This window comes from Eublepharis macularius, chromosome 16 (genome assembly GCF_028583425.1).
Source record: "Eublepharis macularius isolate TG4126 chromosome 16, MPM_Emac_v1.0, whole genome shotgun sequence".
In the NCBI taxonomy this organism is placed as follows: Eukaryota; Metazoa; Chordata; class Lepidosauria; order Squamata; family Eublepharidae; genus Eublepharis; species Eublepharis macularius.
The window spans coordinates 19,730,437-19,751,127 of record NC_072805.1 but is presented as its reverse complement, the minus strand read 5'-3'; the positions used below and the strand labels follow the sequence as shown (position 1 = coordinate 19,751,127).

The 20,691-nt window shown below is 46.4% G+C and overlaps 1 protein-coding gene across 1 annotated transcript; it reads left to right on the top strand.

Moving 5' to 3' along the window:
- The first annotated feature begins 1,123 nt into the window (after positions 1 to 1,123).
- Positions 1,124 to 19,570, top strand: CX3CL1 (C-X3-C motif chemokine ligand 1). Its single transcript, XM_055000526.1, has 4 exons — positions 1,124 to 1,284; positions 15,846 to 15,960; positions 17,500 to 17,999; positions 18,366 to 19,570. Exons 1-4 carry the CDS (start codon positions 1,209 to 1,211, stop codon positions 18,659 to 18,661), a joined length of 987 nt encoding a protein of 328 aa, XP_054856501.1. The 5' UTR covers positions 1,124 to 1,208; the 3' UTR covers positions 18,662 to 19,570.
- Positions 19,571 to 20,691: the final 1,121 nt, after the last annotated feature.

The following is a 20,691-nucleotide window of genomic DNA, read 5'->3' as shown; positions in this document are numbered from 1 at the left end:
CAGTTTGCCTGCAGGTTTTTGGCCGTCCAGAGATCTCCTGCCACTGGCAGGCACCCTGGGAACATGCACAGCATACATGCTCTTTGCAGGCATGATGTCACTTCTGGAAGTGATGTTGTTGTGTCAGCCACAGGAGTGCCCAGAAGTAACATCCAGAAGTGACTTCCAGAAGTGACATCATCACATTGGTGCCGGGAGCATGTATGCGCTTTGTGCGCATATGAGGAGCAAACTCCCTGTAAGTACCAGCTCTGTCCCTTGCTGGGAGGTATAGGCGCCTAGGAACCCTATGCCCTCAGCAAATCCTACATCACAGGGTAATTGTTGTGAGACACTGGAGGAGCAGAGAATGGTGTTGTAAGCCACTTCGGGTCTTCCCTGGGGAGAAATTAATTGAATACTAAACTAATACATGACTGCCATTTCCAGAATAGCCATTCCAGTGTATAACAATGGTAGAATTAAATAAATAAATATACACCCACAGCTTATTAAAAGGCAAAAATACAAACAAATACGGACAGGTGTCAGAAAACAGGGACGTTCCCTGGTAAATAGGGACAGTCTTAAGTTTATGTACTAGAAGTTAAAATAGGGAAATTGAGGGACAGAACTGGATATGGCCTAGTCTGCAGTTTGCAGTAGTTCAAGATAGTACCTTATGGAGTTAGGCCATTATCTGGCTTATCAAAATGTATTAGTAGGAAATTGGATTATTTAATTTAATGGGATTTGAGTCCCGTAGCGCCTCAACGACCAACATGATTTTCAGGGTATAAAGCTCCCTTCCTCAGATACAAGTGAGGGAGCTTCGCCTCTTGAAAGCTTATACCCCTTCAGGCGCCACTGGACTCGCAGCTTGCTTTTCTGTAGTAGGCAGACCCACTGAACCTTTTCTGTACTAGGCTCCCTCAAACTTGATCTGCTAATGGCATAAAAACAGGTCTCGATTCAGTTTCACAATACAAGCAGTGATTTGGCTGGGATGGCAGCTGCTAAAAATCCCCCGAAAAATTCCCGGGGGAAGGCGTGCGTTGTCCTGCCGCCGCCTGCCTGCGAGGGAGGAGCAGGGAAGGAGGGGGAAGCCGTTCCCAAAGGCCAGGCGAGAGGAGAGGGAAGCGGAGCGCGACAGCCTGGGGAATGTGCCGGAGGCGCCTGCCGGGAAGGGCGCAGAGGGGTCCGGCGGCGGGGGCGCCCGCTTCTCGGCCATGCGGAGCGCTGGGCGGGGGGCGCGGCTCCTGCTGGTCGCCCCCTGGATCTGGGGGGCCATCCTGGCCGCGTTAGGTAAGCTGGGAGCCGGAGACAGGGGAGGATGTTCGGTGTTTTAGGCTGGCATCCCAAAGACACCTTCCTGGAAGTAAGCCCCACTGACTAACGCGGAGCTTACTTCCGAGTAGATTGCTGCCTAAATTGCAGCTTATTCTCAAAAGGGAGCCCAATAGAGGCCACTTTCAGGTGGGTGGGCGGGTTGGTCTGTACTAGAAGAGCCAGATTCGAATCCGGGAGCACCTTAAAGATCAACGAGATTTCCAGGGTGTAAGCTTTCGAGAGTCACAGCTCGCTTCGTCAGATGGCCAGTGGGACTTGACTTGGCCCCTTTTAAGTGTGCTTGAGGGGCCCAAGCGCATGTTGGCTGGCAAGGGAATCCCACTGGATGATACAAGGCGATTTCTTTCCACTACCTGAAACTTCCCGAGTAAGTGGAAATAGTTTCCAGGGGCTTAGTCCTCTTGCCCTGTTGCTCATCGCAGAGGGACAGAACAGGCCTGTAGCCTGTGCAATGGGGGCTGCTCCCTCGTGCACCTTGCTCTTGGCCCTTGAAATCAAGCTGTTCAAGATTTTCTGGATAACCCAGGTGAGACTGATCTTGTCAGATCTCAGAAGCTAAACAGGGTCTGCCTTGGTAAGTAATGGGAGACCTCCTACAAAAAAAGACCAAAGTGGCAGAGGCAGGCAATGGTAAACCACTTCTGTTAGTCTCTTGCCATGCAAACCCCACCAGGGGTCGCCGTAAGTCAACTATGACTTGAGAGCAGGATTTCATTTTCAGTGTATAGGAGCAAGGCGACCCTGGGCTTTACTGGGGTCAAATGGGTCTGAATTGGCACAAACCTTCTGTTTAAATGGATGTACTGATGAACTGCAGAGAAATTTTCATTTTGGAGGGCGGAAAGTGCTGTCAAGTCACAGCCAATTTATGCCAATCCCATAGGGTTTTCAAGGAAAGAGACAGGTGGTATGTCAGTGCCTTCTTCTCCCGAGTGGCCCTAGATTTCATTGGTGGTCTCCCATCTAAGTACTAAGCAGGGCTAACCCTGCTTAGGGTCTGACAAGATCAGCATTGTTTTAGTTAATGCCCAATGGTTATCGGTAAGCCTGATAAGTTGACATTCAAGAGCCAAAACAGTAAACTTTAGTCTACTACTGGCTACAGAATATGCAGCTTAATCACGGAAAGCCCCCCCAAGCTACATGTGAAACGTCAGGCTCAGACAAGACTATATAGGCTTATTTTATTTATTTAAAGCATTCAGCACCTTTCCTCCAAAAGCATATATGTTTGTGAGTGAAAGAGATACATGTGCTCTTTTAGGCATATATTTGATGAAATCCTTGTGCCTGGGGATCACCAGCCAACGCCACAACGTTTGTTTATTGAATTTGCTCCCAAATTCTAAATTCAAAAGCAGCACCATGGTTCAAACATATTAAATTTGACCACATCCTCTTTCCTTATCTTGCTAACATTTCTAATCATAATCTTAGCACATCCTTTACCCTATTGAAATTTCAATCCATGCCCTCGGCAATATTGTCTGGACGTTATTCTCAAACTCCTATAGCCCAAAGGGTTCTGTGGATCTAACACAGTAGAGGACTTACCTCATTTTATCCGTTTTTATGCTTTATATTCTGACCCCAGATCAAAGTTTCTGGTGAGATTTTTATCTGGTCTAAGCTTATACACAGATGTGGAGAAAATCTCATTTTTGCTTTCTGATGTTGACGCACACATTTCATACAGAGTTTCACTTTTTGCCTTTGCTGCTATGAAAACAAGGTCTAAAGCTGCAAAGAAAGAGGGCATTACTTGAACTCTCAGTTCTTATTGATTGATGGTTTTAATTGATGTCTGTTTTAATGGAATTTTGGTAAATCTGTACAGTATATAGTTGTATTTTACCTAATTTTTATCTTATTTAATGGGGTCTTTGTAATTTTGTGTCTTGTGTAATTTTGTATAGCTTATAGCTATACACAATGAAGTCTGGACTGAACTGAATTTTTAAATTCATTTCAATATTTATAGCCCACTTTACTCTCCAGTGGCAACCCAAAGTGGCTTACAACATCTTTCTCCTCTTCTCCATTTTATCCTCACAATAACAATATCTTCGGGACCGCCTCTCCCTGTACGTTCCCAGGAGATCGCTTCGATCAGCGAATAAATATTTACTTGTGGTCCCCGGCCCTAAGGAAGCCCGCCTCGCTTCAACCAGGGCCAGGGCCTTTTCAGTCCTGGCCCCAGCCTGGTGGAACGCTCTGTCAATGGAAACCCAGGCCCAGTGGGACATATTATCGTTCCGCCGGGCCTGTAAGACAGAGCTGTTCCGCCAGGCGTTCGGTGATTGAAGGGGGCGGTGCCATGTCGGCCTCCCACCTTTGGGGTGGGGGAGGGTTCTCCCCACCACTGCACTTTGTTAATTTGTTTTATTGTTTGTATATTGACTTTAGTTCTTGTTTTTATCGATTTTAACTGTTCACCGCCCAGCGCCCCTGGGGATGGGCGGTATATAAATTGAAATATAAATAAATAAATAAAATAACAACTCTTCAAGATAGATTAGTCCCAAATGGGAAATTTGAATCTAGGCCTCCCAGATCCTGCAGCGTGCTGGCTAGATGCTCCTTTTTTGAAGGGCCTGGGGGAGAAATCTGAGCTCTGGGCTTCTAATGTCAGGGCAGGGGGAGCAATATAAAATTCCCACTCTCCTGGCTTTCCACAAATGATGCAAAACTGAATTATTTTAGAGGGCTTTTTTACATGGGTAAGAGGACCAGGGCTTTTTTTCAGCTGGAACGTGGTGGAACAGAGTTCTGGAACCTCTTGAAAATGGTCACATGGCTGGTGCCCCCGCCCCCTGATCTCCAGACAGGGGGGAGTTTAGATTGCCCTCCAAGCAATCTCCAACCAGGAGGGCAATCTAAACTCCCCCCTGTCTGGAGATCAGGGGGCGGGGCCACCAGCCATGTGACCATTTTCTCCAAGGGCAACCCACTGAGTTCCCCCACCTCTTTTTCCAGAAAAAAAGCCCTGAAGAGGACTATGCTGTATGGAAATAGTTCAGAGATGCTTTGCTAAAAGTATAGGTCTGTAGACTATATCACTGTGTACAGTCTGTTACTGTAAGTAGATCCAGAGGAGTTAGCCGTGTTAGTCTGTAGTAGCAAAATCAAGAGAACTGTGATTCTCGAAATCTTATGCTACAATAAAGTTGGTTAGTCTTACTGTAAGTATGCTCTCATTGGATAGTTTTGCAATGTTTAATGTTATATCAATTTGCTTATGTTTGTTTCAGAATTGTTTTTCTGTATCAGTTTTCTGCTGTTTTCGAATATGCCTTGAGTCTCTGTGAGAAAGGTCAACTATAAGTATCACAAATAAATAAATAATGCCAGTCCTCAGCTGGTTGGCAGCAGCCATTGAAGGTGGGGGGACTGAGTGCCCCAAATCCCTCTTTTCCCTCTGACGTTCTGAAAAGCTCCTAAGATTTGTAGATGAACCAGTTAAGAATCATTGAGCTAGGAAAGAAGGAGACATGCAACATATAAAATCCTTCCTGTCCTTTCCCCCCTCCTTACTTCTCCAGGAATATAAGGGCCAGCGGTTTGGGCACAAACTAGACACTTATGGGGGCAACCAAGTTTCCTTGTTCACCTGTTGGCCCTGCTTGGGTATAAAGTGAAGTGAGCCAGGACCTATTTTTGACCCTCTGAGGAGAGTGGAAAGCTGCCCCGCCCCATTGCTCACCTCTCTGTACTTTCCATAGACTTTCTCTCCTTCGGGCACTTTTCTCCTAGTCTGGCTTGTTTCGGGTATCAGAGCCAGGTTAGGAGACCAGTGTGAGGGGTGACAGAGTGTGGTGAAGAGACAGGGTTCAGTTTTCCTCAGCCACTGTTTGTTGTAAAAACAAGACCCCTCCCCACCAGCTTCCCTGAAAGATCATACCAAAAACAGGCAGAAAGAAAGAAGGGGAAGATATAGCATAATGATGCCATGTGAACATTCCCCCCACCCAGAAAACCCATTCCATTTTGGGAGGCAGGGCAGGGCAAAATGTGTGGCAGCAGCCAAAGTCTCCTCCTTGGATGCAACATATACCTGGGCCTAGAAACTTGTATTTGGTACCCACATGTGAAATAAAATGTACTTTGTAGAACAGCTGTGGAGGAAAAGCTCTTCTGCAATGTTCCCAGCTTGGCTTTTCTAGGAATGCAACTTGGTATTCAAGGCACGTTCTGGGGGTGTTGAGTGGCCAGTGTTGGAAGTTGTTCAGAAGGACCAAGATTTGAATCCTGACTTCATCATGAATGTGAACTGGGTGATTACGGGCAAGTCAGGGCTAGAGATGCAGAGGCTTGGGGGAAAAAATAGTTGTTTCTGCTACTTTTTTCCAGAGGATTTTTTTTCCAATGGAAATTTGGGGAAAGTCCTCTTACTTTCCCTTTGAAAACGATGAGCTGTTTGCTTTTTAAAGCACTGGTCTAAAAGTTCTTGCATTCCGAGTTAGTGTTGATAGTGCCTCTAGTCTGTTTGTTGGGATTTTCAAACAAATGGTACTTGGGGGACAATGTTGGAAAAGAATGTACTTTTGGGTTGTGGGGTGTGGAAGAATGTTCAAAAGCCGTCCTCTTCAGGTATTTGTTTCATGCTTCCATGAAGCAAACTTGGTGGGTGGTCTTGGTTTTCAGTAGGAGTTCAGTGGGAGCTCTTAATTTGTATAATGATATACTATAGAGCAGGGCTTTTTTTCCGGGAAAAGAGCTGGTGGAACTCAGTGGGTTGCCCTCGGAGAAAATGGTCACATGGCTGGTGGCCCCACCCCCATGGCTGGTGGCCCCGCTTGGCGGCGTGGAGGGCAAGCTCAACTCCCCTCTGTCTGGAGATCAGGGGGCGCGGCCACCAGCCATGTGACCATTTTCAAGAGGTTCCGGAACTCTGTTCCACTGCGTTCCAGCTGAAAAAAAGCCCTGCTATAGAGACATGCAGAGTTGTTACAAAATTTAACTGAAATGTATTGTTACAGGCTTCTCTGCCTTTTGGCTAAGATCAAGTGTACTGTTAATCTGTAATTATATTATAGGGGCTAGTGTTGTGCGGTGCTCAGAGTGTCAAACTACGATTTGGGAAACACAAGTTTGAAACTACCCTTCCCCTTTGTGTGTGTGTTTTTAAAATCAAGCCTGAAGAACTCAAAAGCTTGCCCATCATTTTGTGTTGTTTTGGTTTGTCTTAATAAAGGCTATTTGCATGCCTTTTATTGGTGGAGGAAGTTTAAGTTGGTAGAAGCTACCACTTCTTGTCAGTAAGGGAAGCCGTCTGTTATGTTTTCTTTTCTTTCTTTTTATAGTAGCACACCAAAATAAAAAATAGTTTAAGGGCCGAGCATGCATGCACTTAACACACAGTCCCACTGGTTAGAATTTTTATTAGCTGAATCTTTTACTGGCTCAATAAAATCAGTAAAACAGTCTAAAGTTTACAGCCATAATTTTACAGCTGCGCTCCCACAAAATAAATGTTGGCACATATGGTGTGCCTGCCCTGGCACTGGCCTGTGCTGGCTGTCCCCGTTCCTTCCCCACTGTGAGGTAGATTTTCTGTCCAAAACTAACTAGGTTGTTTACTGGGGCTGGGAAGCATTTGGTAGTAATTGGCTGTAACTGTCTCTCTATATGAAATGCCTCAGTGCATGTTCATCAAGTGTAGGGAGATGCAATGTTAGCCAGGAAGAGTAGTTTAAAAGGACAGAGCTGAGATCTCTCCTCAGAGAGTTTGTTAATTTCACCTTCACCTACGGGAAGGCTCTGTCAGTTTCACCGCTCCAGTCTGAAACTGTATGGGATGGCAACCAGAGGGCAGCGAGGAATGGAAATGGACTGGAGCTGCCTTCCAGAGCCGGGCTTGGACCTGGAGAGGATGTAATAAGCTGAAGTTTCCCTTCTGGCATTTTACAGCCCCTCCTCACAGCTCCTCTGCATCGCAAAACCTTTGCCCTGCTGCCTGCTCTATCTTTTTAAACTACCCTTCTTGGCTACTCTCTAGCTCCTTCTGTTACAAAGATATGCTTTCCCCCTCATATCTCTGTAAGGGAAGGGGCTAGAAACTTACTTATTTAAAAAAATGAAAGCTGGATATTCAGAGAATCTGCTGCATCTGTTACTGCAACATTGTCATAACAGTATAACAACCTAATGTTGTAATGAAGGATGCAGCAGATTTTCTGAATCTCCAGCTTTCATTAAAAAAAAAAGTCTCTAGCCTGTTCTGTTGCAGAGATATTTAAGAAAAGCATATGCCTATCATGAAAGGGGCTAGAGACTTACTTTTTAAAAAAACGAACCTGGAAATTCAGAGAATCTGCTGCATCTGTTATTACAACATTAGGTTGTTATAACATTATGAAACTGACAATTAAAAAAATGGAAAGTCAAACCAGGAGGGGGAAGAAGGGCAGAGGGAGGGTGGAGTGGTTTGACTATGATGAACGACCAATCATCAGAAAGTGGGCTGGAGGGAGGTGGCAGGACAAACAAAACCGAAAGAAACATTCTGCACAAGGAATAAAGGCGACTCAGAATCAACTTTTTAAAAAAGATTGAGGTAAAAGTGGTCTCAGGAGAACTGGGGGAAAACAGGTGAGGGGACAAGATGGGATGACCCGAAGTGAAAACCAAAGGCAAAAAAAGTATGGAAATCAGAGTATAAATTGAAGCGAAGGAAGAAACCCTGTGCAGAAAAGACCTAGGTCTGTCTTGTCTACTATGGCAGCAGCATTCCAGGGTCTCAGATTGGAGATTTTTCACATCACCTGCCTACCTGATCCTCTTAATGGAGGCAATGAGGATGAAACCTGGAACCTTCTGGCAGATGCTCTACCACTGAGACACAGCCCCATATTTGCACAACTTTAGAGCAACTTGACCTCAATCAACATCGGTCTTGTCTCCTCAGACTGCCAGAGCCTCTTCAGGGTTTCAGGCAGAGATTTTTCACATCACCGACTCCATAACCCTTGTAACTGTAGGTGCCAAGATTTGAATGTGGGTCCTTCTGCATGCAAAGCATGTGCTCTACCACTAAGCACATGGTCTCTCCCCTGAGAGACCTACATCTGTGTTACAAAGCAAATGTCCAGTTGCTCCTTTTCCTCCCGTTTCCCCGATAAACATGCTAATTTTTTTTTTTTGGCAAGAGAGGATTTCCAGAAATTGTCAGCATATTGTGAATCTTTGCTATGTGTATAGAGAATATTTGTTCCTGTTACGGGGCCAGCAAAAGGATGTTAAGCTTCATAGGAAACAGCCCGTCAGTGTTTGAGGCGGAGTACAGGCAATTGAATTGGCGCTTGCATTTCTTGAGCAGCCCTCCACCCCTACCCACTCCTCCCCAATCCCATGTAAAATGAAGAGTTCTTGCCATGTGGATCTATTCTCACATATATCCATTAAGAATGTAATCTCCCTGAACCCTGTCCTGTCTTTTCCTTGTTTCAGAATGTTGACTATGAGCAGAACCACAAGTGACAAAAGGCACAGGTTGGACACTTGTCAGCTTCCCTCAAGTTTTGGCGGGAAACGTAGGCGTCCTGGTCTCGCAGCTTGGCTCTCCGACTGCTGTCCAACGGACTTTTCAACTGTCACTTGTCCAACATTCCGCCAAGCTGCCTCCATTTCCCATCAAAACTTGAGGGAAGCTGGCAAGTGTCCAACCTGTGTCAGGCGTCACTTGTGGTCCCGCTCTAAGAGTAGAACTACAAGTGACAAAAGGCACAGATTGGACACTTGTCAGCTTCCCTCAAGTTTTGGCGGGAAATGTAGGCAGCTTGGCGGAATGTTGGACAAGTGACAGTTGAAAAGTCCATTGGACAGCAGGCGGAGAGCCAAGCTGCAAGACCAGGAGGCCTACATTTCCCATCAAAACTTGAGGGAAGCTGACAAGTGTCCAACCTGTGCCTTTTGTCACTTGTGGTTCTGCTCTATGTTGGAGTGTTACAGCCAAAAGAACAGGGTTGTGGTTACAGCCAAAAGAACAGGGCTCTGGCCCACCAAAGTTCCTGCAATGTGGTAGAACATATGGATAGGTGCAGGAACTTTGGTGGGGCAGAGCTCATGTCATTAGACCTGTAAAGTGTTTTCCACTGTTGAACTCTATATACATAAGCATACACTCACAAACAAGGGAAAGGGGAAGTAAATTGGGATCTGTGGGCCAAAAACCATGAAATGCAAGAAGGCCATCTGTTACGTCCATACTAAGAAGTACCACAGGTTTTACCTCTTGCGTTTCGTAGCCTTTTGCCCCACAGTTTTTTCTTCTCAGTATCTGTATGGTTGCCAACGGGCTACACTTCATGCATCCAAGGAAGCAGGCTGTACAAGAGCTTGTGCCGCAAAACCTCTTTTTAGTTTTTAAGGTGCTCCCAGGCTCTTTTTTCCCTGTGTTAATCTGATGATGGTGCTACAGAAACCATTAAGCATCTCTTAGGGATGATGGGAGTATTGCCATCACCATTTGTTTGCACACCAAAAAAATTCAAAGACCATCTTTTTTTTTTTGCAAACGCAGCTGTGTCCCTCCCTGAGCCAGATTCCACAACTGTGGATCACCCAGAATATTCATGCTGTTAAACTATTTAGAATGCTTTTTTAAATGATTTTTTATTAATTTTTCATAAACAAACATAACATATTTAAACAGTGAATGTAGCCAAAGTAACAGATTATTAATCTTGTGATAGTGCAATATTAGTGATCAATTCCTATTGAACTTGATAGATTAGTTATACTAGCAGTATAAAGATTGCTTAGGTTTTCAGAAGATACAAAAAGCCAGAGTAAATAACTGAGTGATAGTTATTAATAGTGTAACCTTTAGTAGGGCTTATGAGTTTGAGACTCTTTCTCTTGAATTACTACACCTGTGAAAAAAGATTTCTACATTCTTACAAAAACCCTAAAGAAATATATATATAAATAACTTTACCCCTTACTAGGGTTGCCAGCTCCAAGTTGGGAAATTCCTGGAGATCTGGGGGGTGAAACCTGGAGAAACCTGGAGAAAGTGGGGTTTGGGGAGGGAAAGGACCTTGGCATGGCATAATTCCATAGAGTCCACCCCCCAAAGTAGCCATTTTCTCCAGGTGAACTGATCTCTGTGGCCTGGAGACCAGTTGTAATTCCAGGGGGTCTCCAGCCACTACCTGAAGGCTGGCAAACCTACCCCCTACCCATCTAAAAGGCTATGTAATATGCTTATACCTCCCTCCCCCCTTTTCTCCCCAAAACTATTTAGAATTCTAACTCCTGTGTATTGTGGGAGATTTTATCCTGGGGCAGGGTACTTATATATACAGTTCCATCAGGCTAAAAAAGGGTGGCTTGCAGGCACAATCTCTGAATGTGGGCACTGGGGAGTTTCCAAGCAATAGGAAATGCAAAAAAACACTAGAAGTGACTTGCACTTTATGAGCAGGTAAGTCCCAGATTAATCGATAACCCAGAAGTTGAAAGTACATAACTCGGCAGCTCCTGATTTAAGGCCTAGATAAGGCACACCTGCCAGGCCGATGACAAACAATTGGCCCTTCCTTTCAACCTCTGTACGACTTAGAACATGCCATAGGCACACTGTAACTATTCTCAGGAAACTCCAAAGGCAGAGGTGTCCGGTGTTTTCTGCCATCATCAAAAAGGGCTGCCAGCTTTTCACTCTGTCCCTGCAGCTATTTTTTTTAACAACAGTTTGAAAGAAAAGGAGGAACCACAAGCTGGCCTTTCCCTGCTTCAAACGGAGGCTGTGCTCTCTAAAAAAACAGAGGCTCGCATGGTTGGATATTTCTCTATTAAGAAAAATCCCTGCATGTAGAAAACTAGAGTGCCAACTTGAAGATTTGTCTTAGGCTAAGCCCCTTGTCCCTGTTATTGGGTTTTCTGTGTACAGGAAATGCTTTTGTGCACAGGAGCGTCCCAGAGGTATCAGTCCTGCTTAGGGTTTTTTTTTCTGTGGAAAGAGGTGGTGGAACTCAGTGGGTTGCCCTTGAAAAAAATGGTCACGTGGCTGGTGGCCCCGCCCCCTGATCTCCAGACAGAAGGGAGTTTAGATTGCCCTCTGAACCGCTTGGTGGCGCGGAGGGCAATCTAAACTCCCCTCTGTCTGGAGATCAGGGGGCGGGGCCACCAGCCACGTGACCATTTTCAAGAGGTTCCAGAACTCTGTTCCACCATGTCCCAGCTGAAAAAAAGCCCTGGTCCTGCTCCAGTTGGAAATGGAATAGCCTGGGCTTAGGTTGATTAGATCCATGAGAATCAGGCCAGAACTACAGTCCCAACTTTCAGTATTTTTTTTTTTTAAGTTCATCCCAGGAACAAAAAAGGTATGTTTAAACTGACCTCAGTGAGGCTGTTTAAAACTGCCTTCTCTAAAAATATTTATTTTTTATTTGCTTCATTTATACATCACCTTTTCAGCGTCCTCTATAGTGTAGCTGATTGCGCATCCCAGTTGGGACTGCAGTTTGTCCCGTCTCTGCATGGCTCCAGCTGTGAACAGAAGCAGCTGTTGGCTATTAACATCTGGCTCAGGCTCAGGATTGTGCAATTGCAACCTGGCATAGTAGTCTTCCTCCTTCACATGATTTTCTGCATGCGATCCAATTGTTCTGACTTAACAGATATTTGCACGAAGAATTCTGTTCTGCGGGCAGTGGGATTGCACAAGCGGGGCTGTTTTGAATAAATGGGACAAGCTTACATTACTTTCCTCTAAAATTCTCGTGGGTTAAGATGAGAAACGGACATCCTTTGCAAGGACAAACTAGAAGTCAAGTGGCAATTTCAAGACTAACAAAATTTATGCTATCCGAGTCAGAGTGCATTTCCTCAGAGGCATGGATGGTTGCCTTCCAGCCTCCATAAGTGTCAGTAGAACAATCTAGCATTGCTTCATTCCTGGGAGGAGAGAGCAGATATCTCTGGGCATAGCTTCCGCCCTCTGAGGCCCTAAGTTGTGTAGCATCCCAAGATGGGAATGAGCATGGAGTTGGGGTTAGAGTGTCAGACTAGGATCTGGGAGACCCAGGTTCGAATCCCTCATCTGCCATGAAAACTTATGACAATCCTAGGCCACTCACTTTCAGCCTCACCTCACGTTTTTGTGAAGGTAAACCAGAGGAGGGGAGAATGGTTCCATATTGAGGAGGAAGACAGGGTATAAATAAACATATTTTGATTGGGATAATGTAACATGGGCAAGGGAGCTAAACTCCTCCTTCCGTGGGTCAGTGGCCCTGATCCATATCAAGCTGCCCTATGGTAGCTTTTCAGGTCCAGATTTCACACTTTGAATCGCAGAACTCAGACAATTCAACTAGCTTGGCCTTGTAGGTCTGTGGGGGCAGTGCCTGTGGACTTTGGGGGATTTGGGGAGGGGGTTTCACCTAGAATCTAGGGTGTACCTTACCATACTTAGAGATCAGTTCTAATTCCAAGAGAATACTAGATCCTGCTTCGAGATTGGTAACCCTAGAGTGGGCCAATGTCCTTGGGAGCTAACGCCACGCCCCGTGCCACTGCTGAGGCCACCCTGGCTGCAAGTGAGGGATGGGCATGAGCTGCCACCACTGTGGGATGGTCACAAGCAGGGCTTTTTTTCAGCTGGAACGCGGTGGAATGGAGTTCCGGAACCTCTTGAAAATGGTCACATGGCTGGTGGCCCCGTCCCCTGATCTCCAGACAGAAGGGAGTTTAGATTGCCCTCCGTGCTGCTAAGCGGCACAGAGGGCAATCTAAACTCCCCTCCGTCTGGAGATCAGGGGGCGGGGCCACCAGCCATGTGACCATTTTCTCCAAGGACAACCCACTGAGTTCCACCACCTCTTTTCCCAGAAAAAAAGCCCTGGTCACAAGTAGAGATGGGAACGATCGACATTACAATAGAAAAAAACCCACGATAATGGCGTTCGCGCAATCGGTACCTGGCAGATCGGTGCCATCCACGGTGACCGATCCAGCATTCGGGGGGGGGGGCCTTCATCGGGGCTTGATTCGGGCCATTGGGATCTGATCGGGGATGCAGACAATCAGGAGTCAGTAATCTATTCCCGGGGCAACGGAGCCAGGGGACTGTGTGAGCTGTGTTTGCCCTCCTTCTGTCGCCCTGGAAACCCGAATGGAAGCCCAGCTTTCCTTGATTAGCAGGGCTTCCTTCCAACCACGGAGCAGCAACGCACTCACCAGTTGGGAGAAGAGACCTAGGGGAGGGGGAGGGAAGGGAGTGTTCTGTAGCCATGGGCACTCCAAACGTTTTTTGCTTTTTAAAAAAACGGGGCTTTATAGGAGGAATGGCTGTTTTTCTGTCTGTCACTGTCTGTTTTTAACCTGCTTTTAAAACACTGTATTTTGTGGGAAAACCTCATTCACAGCTCTGTGTGTGTGTTTAAAATATGCTTTTGGAAGACTGGCTGCTTGCTTTTAAAATCGGGGGGGAGGAATGGAGGATTCTGTCCCTGCTTTTTTAAAAAAGCTGACTGAAACATGTTGACAGGGTGTCTCTCTCTCTCTATTTGGAGAGGCAGGGACGGGTTAAAAACTCCCCCCCCTCTGCTCTAAGTGTGTGTGTGTGTGTGTGTGTGTGTGAACGTCCCCTCCCTGAGGGGAGGCGGCTCATCGCCGGGTTAAAAACTCCCCCCCTGCTCTAAGTGTGTGTGTGTGTGTGTGTGTGTGTGTGTGTGTGTGTGTGTGTGTGTGTGTGTGTGTGAGAACGTCCCCTCCCTGAGGGTAGGCGGCTCGTCGCCAAGTTAAAAACTTTTTTTCCCCTCTGCTCTAAGTGTGTGTGTGTGTGTGAGAGAGAGAGAGAGAATGTCCCCTCCCTGAGGGGAGGCAGCTCGTCGCCACCTCCCCGTGTCTGCCGGGCCCGGCGGTCGCCGCCACCACCCACCTTCCCACATAGCTGGGAATAGCGGGGCGCCCCTCCGCTTTGGCATCCCCGATCCGATCCATAGATCGGAAACGGGAGATGATCGGTGTGGATCGGTGATTTGGGGTCATTGCCAGCGCCTATCCCCGATCAGCTTGATCGGTAATTTTTTTTGGATTGTGCCCACCTCTAGTCACAAGCCACTGCCTCTACAATCTAGTGGCCACAGCACTGCATGGGAGGGGCAGGCAGGAGCCTGCTATTTCCCCCTCCTTCTGGGGGCTATTTTTGCTTCCCAGGTCCCTCTTGCTTTGGGGAGACAGAAGCTGCTTTCAGGAATTCCCTGCCTGCTTGCTTTTCTCCTGCTCAATAAGTATCTGGATCTAAGCAAATATGCCAAGTAAGCCTCCATGTTAGGGCAGCCTAAAACTTCCCACTCTGCCAACCAGCTGCCAGACTTCAGCTAATAAACAGCCATCAGCATGAATGATTGCTTTTTAATAAAGAATGCCAGCTCAACAACAAAAAATAAGTTTAATGGAAGCTCTCTGGGTTGTAGCCCCTCTCCCCAAATGGAGCTGCGGGATGAGAACTCTTTTCAGCTTCAAATAAACAAAGGCTGTGGAACAAAGGCCGGAGTATGCTTGGCAATAAAAACCCCTCGGCTTCTTTCTTTACAATGGAGGAGTTTATCAAAGGGTTTGCTTTCTCATTCGCTTTCCTAGAACTGTCTTGTATCTGAAAGAAAATGGGCTCTGGACAGGGCTTTTTTTCTGGGAAAAGAGGTGTTGGAACTCAGTGATAGAACTCAAGACCGCACAATGACGTCACTTTGGGTGAGCTGGAACAAGGGGGGAGTTTTTTAAAGTTTAAATCGCCCTTGGTGAAAATGGTCACATGGCTGGTGGCCCCGCCCCCTGATCTCCAGACAGAGGGGAGTTTAGATTGCGAGCGGCGCGGAGGGCAATCTAAACTCCCCTCTGTCTGGAGATCAGGGGGCGGGGCCACCGGCCATGTGACCATTTTTAAGAGGTGCCAGAACTCTGTTCCACTGCATTCCCACTGAAAAAAAGCCCCGGGCCGTTTCCAGATGGCTTACCTGCCTCCGGAACGTTGCGCCATCTTGCGGGGAAAACGCGAAATATCGCGTTTTCTCGCACGAGTTTTGCGCGACGTCGGAATGATATTTCGCGTTTTCCCCACAAGATGGTGCAACGTTCCAGAGGCAGGTAAGCCATCTGGAAACGGCCCTGGTTCTAGAAGAATCTGCTCAGCCCTGCCAGTCACACTTTCTGAATGCTGCTCAGTTAAGATATTTTATCTGTCTGTCCAGACTGTCAATTGTTTCTCTCCTCTGCTCAGCAAGCACAGGATACCGAATAGCCGCACCAGTACTGCGCGAGCATTGGCAACTTACTGGTGTGAGGATCTTAAGAGTGGGATGCCGGTCTAATAAATCAACACTGTCTCATCCTTTGTGACTCTTTCCCACATACTGTGTGTGTTAATTTCTAGGTAAAAACCTCCTGCTTGGCTGCTTCTGTAATGTGGGAAGTTGTACGTAAATACATGCTACGGCAACATTTGGCATCTATGACAAAAAGAGAGAGTTATGAAAATAACTGTCCCTTGTGGTTTTTTGCCTCAGGACAACCAATGGGATCTCAGGTGTGTGAAAAGGGATGCGCCAAATTCCACCGCCCAATTCCCTTGAACCTCTTGCAAAGCTATGAGAAGAGAGAATGCGGGAAGCCCGTTGTGTTGTAAGTGCCCATCTGACATTTGTACAATACCAGCAATTGTGAGAGTCGCATTATTCTAGTTGGAATGAATGAGAGCAAGTGAGGCAATGAGTCGATGTGCCTTTTGTGTTTTGATTGCTGCCTATCAGAAGGGCTTAGCAAGAGAAACTGCAAGTTTCAATAAATGAGTCACATCCTTGAAAAGCTTAGAACTTGTGGGATGGACCCAGGGAACAGAAGGGGGAAACCCAGAACACCAATAATGCTAATATTTAAACCCCCAAAAAGAAAGAAAGAAAATGAATTAAGCTGCTTATAAGAATATATGACTTTATGAAGTTGACTTATACCGAGTCAGCCCCTTGGTCTACTGAGATCAGTCTTGTCTTCTGTGACACGAAGTGGCTCTCAGGGTCTCAGGCAGATGTCATTCATGTCATCTTCTGCTGGATGCTTTTAACTGGAAATTCCAAGGATTGAACTTGTGACCTTGTGTGCACAATGTGGTGTGCTGTACCACTGATCCACAGCCCCTCCCTAAGAACTAATCAGGCTGGCCACTTCTCAGGTTAATGGTGGTATGTGTTGGACTCTCCTTTCCTGATCTTTCTCTGGGAGGGAGACCAGATGAAGTGGAGAAGGGCAGGGGAAGGTAAAGGTAGTCCCCTGTGCAAGCACCGAATCATTACTGACCCCTGGGAGGACGTCACATCATGACGTTTTCTTGGCAGACTCTTGTTACGGGGTGTTACAGGGTGGTTTGCCATTGCCTTCCCCAGTCACCTACACTTTACCCCCAGGAAACTGGGTACTCATTTTACCAACCTTGGAAGGCTGGAAGGCTGAGTCAACCTTAGCCGGCTACCTGAACCCGGCTTCCGCCAGGATCAAACTCAGGTCATGAGCAGAGCTTGGGCTGCAGTATTGCAGTTTACCACTCTGCACCATGGGGCTTTCTCTTGGAGGGAGACCAGATGAAGTGGAGAAGGGGGAATGGAGGGAATATTAGTAGGGACAACTTTTCTTACCTCTGTTATGTTATGCCTTATATTATCACATCACTGCACAAACTTCCTGTGCAGTCCTTCTAAGCCCATTGACTTCAATGGAATTAAAAGAATTTAAGTTTTCTTAGGATCACACTGTTAGTGACTCAGAGCAGGGATCAGGTTTCTTGCTTAACACTACTCGGTCCTGTAGAGTTTCTCAGTTTGCACTCGCAGCCAAAAAGATAAGATCTAAGGTGGTACTGAATGAGGCTTTCGTGACCCCTGGGATAGTTTGGCATACTGTATTGTTTTAATTAATTTTAGTAACCTATATAAACTGTGATAAGGGACTTAACTGTTTATTAGTCAATGTTTGGTGAATTGTGACGGCCTATGACTATAGACAATAAACTCTTTTGACTTGACTTTGACTACTCAGTAATTAATAGATCACCAAATTCAGTCTGGCCCATTGAAGATCAGTTGAAAAGGACTGAACAGTACTTAATTTAAGCTGAATTTTCCTCCACTAGGTTCTTTATTGTTGTAATGTTTTGATTTGCATCTCCAGTGTAACCACCAAGAGGAATCGGACCATTTGCACCAACCCCAAGGACCAGTGGGTACAGGATGCGATGCGTGCGCTTGATGCAAAGAGTGCCACTCCGACGGTGATGGCTAAGCCTGGTGAGTTTGATAAACACTTTGGAAATACTGCCCGTATGTCAACTCAAGCTGGACGTGCAGTGTACCCCACTGAAACATTTGGCACAGCTGCCTATGGAAAGTCAACACCTTCTGTTACGATGACAACAGAAGATCCCAAGCCTTCTGCAGAGAATTCCGTGTCGGCATGGGCACAGACTGCAAAATCTTCTACAGGCTCTACTTCCAAACCAGAATTGATTGTTTCTGGAACCACAGTTCAGCCTGAACCTTTTACAAATGGAAGTGCGGCTTCTTACTTCACTGATCGACCAGAAGCCTCTGGCAAAGGACTTACTCCTGTTGGGAAAGGCCTGGAGGATACCAGTGGATCAGCGAGAGAGATGGTACCACCTACATTTCTAGGTATGAATGCAACAGAGACTGTTGAAGATGGGTATCGCAAGGGGCCCCCTACGCAGTCAACACTCCATCCCTCCAACCCTATAATAGATCTACTTAAGGAAGACTCCACATTAAAAGACAGTCTGCTGCCTTCCTATGATCAACAGAGTTCAGTAACAAGACACGTGACTGAGAAGCCAACTATTGGTCTCTCAGCTGTGCCCCAAAGAAAGGGCTTCACTAGTTCAGCTGGTGCACCTACCAGCGCTGATGGAAGAAAAACTAGCTCTGTTAAAGTTAAGAGTGACATTGTGAGTGCCTACGGGAAGCCTTCCGAAGCCCCTTCACCCCCTCAAACTAATACACATGCTTTTTTCAAATCTTCAGGTACTCCATCGCACTCAGATTTTCACACGAAACACGTTGAAAAAAGCAGCGGAGAAGCCACAACTCCATCCCCAGAAGTCCCGCCGGATTTTTGGTCCAACGCCCTGGTTGAGCACCGAAGTTACATCATCTCTTTGGTTTTCCTGGGACTGGCTCTTGGTTTCTCCTTGGCTACTGCGTGGGTGTATGCTAAGCACCGTAGGTATAGCAGAGCAGCAACTACCGAAATGGCACGAAGGGTGAAGTTCTCTAATGATGACTCTCAGACTGGTGCTCACGTCATGCAAGTTCTTTGACTGGCTCAAGTCTTTAGCTAAGGGGTGCTGATTTTTTGTGCTGCAGTTAACGACGTATAGCTATGAAGACACTTTAGCAGATATTTATTTATTTTTTAATTGGAATGGGACCCGTAACGGTTTCTAGCTGCTGGACAGCAAGAAACAGCAACCCTTGGGGGAGGATTACAGTTTATTGGGCTGTCTTTTAGCCTGCTGGTTTGTCAACCAGGATCCTCCAACTTGGGAGGGATAGGCAGTTGTTCAGGGAACTGAGAGCTCTTGCCTGAACCATTATGTGCAGGGTGGTTCTGTGTTATGGTTGGAGACAGACGTCTGCCTCATTCCCTCCCAATCAGTGCAAATAAAATTTGCAATAGGCAGCAACGAGGCCAACCAGACAGGACCAGGCATGAAGCTGCCTCATAGCAAGTCACACCATTGATCTACCAAGGGCAGTCTTGCCCAGTCTGGTTAAGAGTATGTCTCCTGGGTCTCTGATGGAAGTCTTTCACATCACGGACTGGCTGATCCTTTTAAACTGGAGATGCTGAGACTGAGACCTTTGGCATGCCAAGCAGATGCTCTGCCACAGCCCAGACAGCTCGGGCACTGCCCATGGAAGGGTGATTGTTGCTCTCATTGCATGTAAACGCTGGTGGTGTCTGGGGAGACCAGCGAGATTCGAAGCATGGGGAGGGCACTGGGACACAGTAGTGATTTGCTGATGTACACTTGGGGCTTGCAAGCTCTTGGGACTGAGCACTCGCACCTAGAAAGGTTTGTGCCGGGAGGGGGCTGGGGGGAAATGCACCATGATAAGTGGAAGCTGGTACTGTAAGTTACAAGCTCCGAAGCAATCTTAAGCAGCTAAATCAAAGATGAGCGTTTGCAGTCTAATCAGTGATGTTTTTTTTCTATTGTCTTAATAAAAATAAAACCCTAACCGACTGGTGTGACATCTTTGAGAAAGTGCAAGTCAGGGCAGAACCGCAAAAGTGTGGCATGGAGCTCCTCAGAAGGCTCCATCACAATTACTGAATGCCTATGTACAGGAGAAAGGCAGGGTGTAAACCAAGTAAATAAATAAATGTCTGATAGCTCTGGTATGGTGCAGTCATAAGCAAAGCCACTGAAGTCGAACAAGCTGAGAAGGGTCTAACTTGACTTAGGACTGCGCTGCTAAAATCCAAATGTTCTCAATGAGCAGCCAGCTAAATATACGCACACTATGTGTTATTCCACCGTAAAATGTTTGTGCATGGAGGGTGGTGTAGAGAATATGGATAAAAATAAGGATATGGATTAGCTCTGTTCTGGTTCCTGATCCAAAATGCCCCACATTTGCACACAGTTGCTTTAAGCCCTGGTAAAGGAAAAAAGCCTTGACATGGATAGCCCAGGTGAGCCAGGGTTGGTCTTGGTTAGTAATTGGATGGGAGACCTCCAGCAAAGACCAGAGTTGCACAGGTAGGCAATGGCAAACTACTTCTGTTAGTCTGTTGTTGTTGTTATTGCTTTGCCATGAAATCCCCTCCAGGGGTTGCTGTAAGTCAGCTATGACCTGAGAGCACTCTCCACCACCTAGAGGGGAAAAGGGAAGACCCTACACAGGACTTTTCCTTTTTCTTTATGAAGGCTTAAAGCTACTCCTGCTATATTCCCCCCTCCATTTAGCACGGGGAAAGGCAGCCCCCCCTTCCCAGCTCTGATCTAAATAAGGCCCTTTGCACACATGAAAAGCCTGCATTATAAAACTATAACAGATGAAGCACAGTTCTACACAAAGTTTCACCCTGTAAGTAAGTAGGCAAGCTTAAAACTGCTGGAAGCTTTCAGCACAGAACTCCCAGGGCATGTCTGGTTTGGTGCCGAAGGGCTTAGGCCTGTTGTTTGGTAAGCCATTTTATTAAAAATAAATAAAAGAAGAGTTATCAGGGCTTGGGAGATCAGTCCAGAACAATTCAATCTTTGTTTTTCCTTCCGGCGTTCCTGCGGAGCTCGATACCACCCACAGCCCTTCCTTTATCTGAAGTCATAGTTTTTTGGCA

What these genes read in the sequence shown, in the direction of transcription:
- CX3CL1 (XM_055000526.1), top strand. Translation starts at nt 1,209, where the DNA reads ATGCGGAGCGCTGGGCGGGGGGCGCGGCTCCTGCTGGTCGCCCCCTGG. An exon ending in GGCCATCCTGGCCGCGTTAG is followed by an intron (nt 1,285 to 15,845) that starts GTAAGCTGGGAG and finishes TTTTTGCCTCAG; the next exon opens with GACAACCAATGGGATCTCAG. An exon ending in GGTACCACCTACATTTCTAG is followed by an intron (nt 18,000 to 18,365) that starts GTATGAATGCAA and finishes TCAAATCTTCAG; the next exon opens with GTACTCCATCGCACTCAGAT.